Source organism: Cyrtonyx montezumae, unplaced genomic scaffold (assembly GCF_038088225.1).
Source record: "Cyrtonyx montezumae isolate F1298 unplaced genomic scaffold, pur_monq_1.0 scaffold_37, whole genome shotgun sequence".
Taxonomy (NCBI): domain Eukaryota; kingdom Metazoa; phylum Chordata; class Aves; order Galliformes; family Odontophoridae; genus Cyrtonyx; species Cyrtonyx montezumae.
Window position 1 is genome coordinate 1,439,689 of NW_027072042.1, and position 3,620 is coordinate 1,443,308.

Here is a 3,620-nt window from a genome sequence, read left to right on the forward strand (position 1 = left end):
AAATCCATACCTCTCTGATTCAAAGAGAAAGATGCGCTAAGGGATCATGAAAAAAGCTTGTAGAAGTTCTTGTAGATGATCTGGATACCAGTGGAGAGGCAGGAATATTGCCAGAGCAGGTCAGCAAATTCACCAACCATTTGTTCCTTTACATCAGGCAAGACCAGTCCATAGCCTGCAGACTGCGTTTGCTCTTTTCAAGGCAGCAATTAGGTTCATTCCCTGATGCCAAGCCAACATGACAGCAGCTCTCTCCTGTCACGTGGCTCTGGGTGCACATCCATCACTCAGCCACAGCCAAAACATCAGCCCGAGACAATTCCTCCTCACTCAGTACAGCCCAGGCTGAAAGTAGGACTCCCTGCTCTAAAACACTGCACGTCATTTCTGCCATATAATGTTGTGAAGCTATGGACTGGGGTGGATGTGTAATCTTTGTGACACAGACATCAGGAGGAAGGGGAAAGTACTCAGTTCACATGCGAGAGGCAGAAGAAAGGGAAGGGGTAGGATAAGGAGAGAGAGGCAGGGGAGGTACGTTTGAGTTAACGGGTTGCACAGATTTGGGGAGCAGACAGAAAACTGCATGAGGTACACAAGGCACCAGGGGGACATGGCTTTGATGATCTTAAAGATTTCTTTCCATCCCACACCATGCAGTGATCCTGTATGGTGTGGACACCACTACAACAGCACAGGAAGTTACAGTATGTGCCACCACAGAGCAAATAAGTCAAATATAGCGATAGGCTTGGGGCAGAATGGCTTGAAGAATGTAGAGAGGAAAAGGACCTGGGGGTGTTGGTTGATGCTCGGCTCAACATGAGCCGGCAGTGTGCCCAGGTGGCCAAGAAGGCCAACAGCATCCTGGCCTGTATTAGAAATAGTGTAGCCAGCAGGAGCAGGGAGGTGATCATCCCCCTGTACTCAGCTCTGATACGGCCGCACCTCGAGTACTGTGTTCAGTTTTGGGCCCCTCACTGCAAGAAGGACATTGAGGCCCTGGAGCGTGTTCAGAGAAGGGCAACAAAACTGGGGAGGGGTCTGGAGCACAAGTCTTATGAGGAGCGGCTGAGGGAGCTGGGATTGTTCAGTCTGGAGAAGAGGAGGCTCAGAGGAGACTTTATTGCACTCTCCCACTTCCTGAAGGGGGGTTGTGGTGAGGAGGGGGTAGGCCTCTTCTCCCTGATAAATAACGACAGGACGAGAGGGAATGGCCACGAGTTGCGCCGGGGAAGATTTAGATTAGACCTGAGGAAAGATTTTTTCTCTGAAAGAGTGGTCAGGCACTGGGATGGCCTGCCTAGGGAGGTGGGTGAGGCACCATCCCTAGCGCTGTTCAAGAAGCGTTTAGATGAGGTGCTTAAGGACTTAATTTAGTAGTTGGGTAGGGATAGTGATAGGAGGATGGTTGGACTAGATGATCTTGTAGGTCCTTTCCAACCTAATGCACCTATGAACCTATGAAAAAACTCTGGAAGATACTGTAAGAAAACATATAAAAATGACAAAAGCATGCTACAGACAATGAGATCACCAGCACTGAGGTGATTAAAAGCTGACTTCCATTGTTTATTATTTTTTATCCCTAATTGCATGTTAATTGTCAAGGGAAATTAAGATCTCTCAGCTAAGAATTGCCTGGTAGCTTATAAATATCTCCTGGTCCGTGCAGTTCCCAGTCCCTGCCAGGAAAGCTGCAGAAGGCGGGTGAGTGTTTGGGGTTTGTGCAGAGCTTTTCAGGTCTTGAGGCTCTCACTCACCATGCACGTGCCTTGCCCATGGCAAACAGCCCGTGCCTCTGCTTACAGGAGCAGGCAGCGTGCTTCAGAACAAAGCTTCTGCAGGGCGGGACGGTTGCTGGCAATGACTTTGCATTGCCTCTGTGCCCACTGACAGCTTCACTTTGGGCTGGTTCTCCTCTGGCGTGCTGGGCTGAACGTGCTTTGGAGATGGGAGCATGTCATGGAGCACTCTCCCAGCTCAGATGAGTGTTTGCTGATAACCACATCACCCCAAGGCTGTTTGGTGCTTTTTTACAGGATGTAAGTGCCATCGGAAAAGGCAAGAGACAAGAAGGGACTCATGTCTTCTCTGAACTCCACCTCACTCTCCCACCCTCCCTCTTTCCTCCTGCTTGGCATTCCTGGGCTGGAGAAGGAGCAGTTCTGGATTGCCTTCCCCTTCTGCATCATGTACGCCATCGCTGTGCTGGGGAACATCATCCTTCTCATCATCATCAAGACAGAGTCCAGCCTGCACGAGCCCATGTACCTCTTCCTGGCCATGCTGGCCTTCACTGACCTGGTCCTCTCTACATCCATGCTACCCAAAATGCTGGCCATCTTCTGGTGGGGCTCCGGGGAGATTGGCTTTGTTTCCTGCCTTGTTCAGTTGTTCTTCGTCCACAACTTCTCAGCAGTGGAGTCGGGTGTGCTCATGGCCATGGCCTTGGATCGCTATTTTGCCATTTGCTATCCCCTGCGGCACTCCAGCATCCTCTCCATGCCCGTGGTGACCGCTCTCGGGAGCCTGGTGCTGCTGCGGGGAGTCCTCATAGTAAGTCCCATGTGCTTCCTGCTCCATAGGAAGGCTTTCTGCCAGCATCGTGTCATCTCCCATTCCTACTGTGAACACATGGCCGTGGTGAAGCTGGTATGTGAGGACACCAGAGTCAATGCCATTTATTGCATCCTTGGGGCATTTGCTGTGGCAACATTTGACATTACTGTGATTGTTGTGTCCTACACTATGATCCTACGAGTAGTACTGAGGCTGTCATCCTCTGAATCTCAGCACAAGGCCTTTAACACATGTGTATCCCACATCTGTGTCATCCTTCCCTTTTACGTCTCTGCACTATTCACATATCTCACCCACTGGTTTGGACACAGCATCCCTCAGCACATCCATATATTGGTGGCCAATCTCTATCTCCTGGTGCCCCCAACAGTAAACCCCATCATTTATGGGATGAGAACCAAGCAACTCCGGCACAAGATAGCTGTCCTCTTCCAGAGGAAGGGAATCTGACTCATTTCAAAGTGCCACAAATGGTTCTCATGATCTACTGGTGACTTCCATAAATTTGATCTGTTAATGCTGTCACTCTTTGTCCCAGGAAATGCCCTTACCCACTACATGGAGTACATGGTGAGCATTCTTGCTTGGTTTTCCTTTCCTAGCACTGTGTTGGTAAGGTTGTCAGAATGACTTTCATTCTGGCTTTTACACTGTTGGGTGACAGAGCTCACATCCACCACAACTTACACTCCTCAGTGTTAAAATGCCTTCACTATTGGGCAAATAAATACTCATCATATCCAAATGTTTTCATTCTGACTGTAAGACTGAGTGCCTCCAAAAGATCTCCCTCTAGCATCCCTCATCAGGCAGAGTGTTCTCTGTGCTGTGTGAATGTGCTCAGATGTGAATGACAGCTGTCCTTGCACAGGACATGGGGAATCTTGTATCTCATGCACTATATTTCGCCTTTTATTTTGTGTTTGAGTGGGAGACAAATCCAAAGTATTCCTAGATGAGCCAATTCATCAAGTTCTTTGTAAATGTAAACGCTTTATGAAAATCAAACATTCTAACTGATGAGATTAATTTTAGTG

General features: G+C 48.8%; 1 protein-coding gene across 1 annotated transcript; it reads left to right on the forward strand.

Annotated features, from left to right (window-relative positions):
- Positions 1-2,034: 2,034 nt before the first annotated feature.
- Positions 2,035-3,033, forward strand: LOC136054431 (olfactory receptor 52R1-like). Its single transcript, XM_065745699.1, has one exon. The coding sequence runs from the start codon at positions 2,086-2,088 to the stop codon at positions 3,031-3,033; it is 948 nt and encodes a 315-aa protein (XP_065601771.1). The 5' UTR covers positions 2,035-2,085.
- Positions 3,034-3,620: the final 587 nt, after the last annotated feature.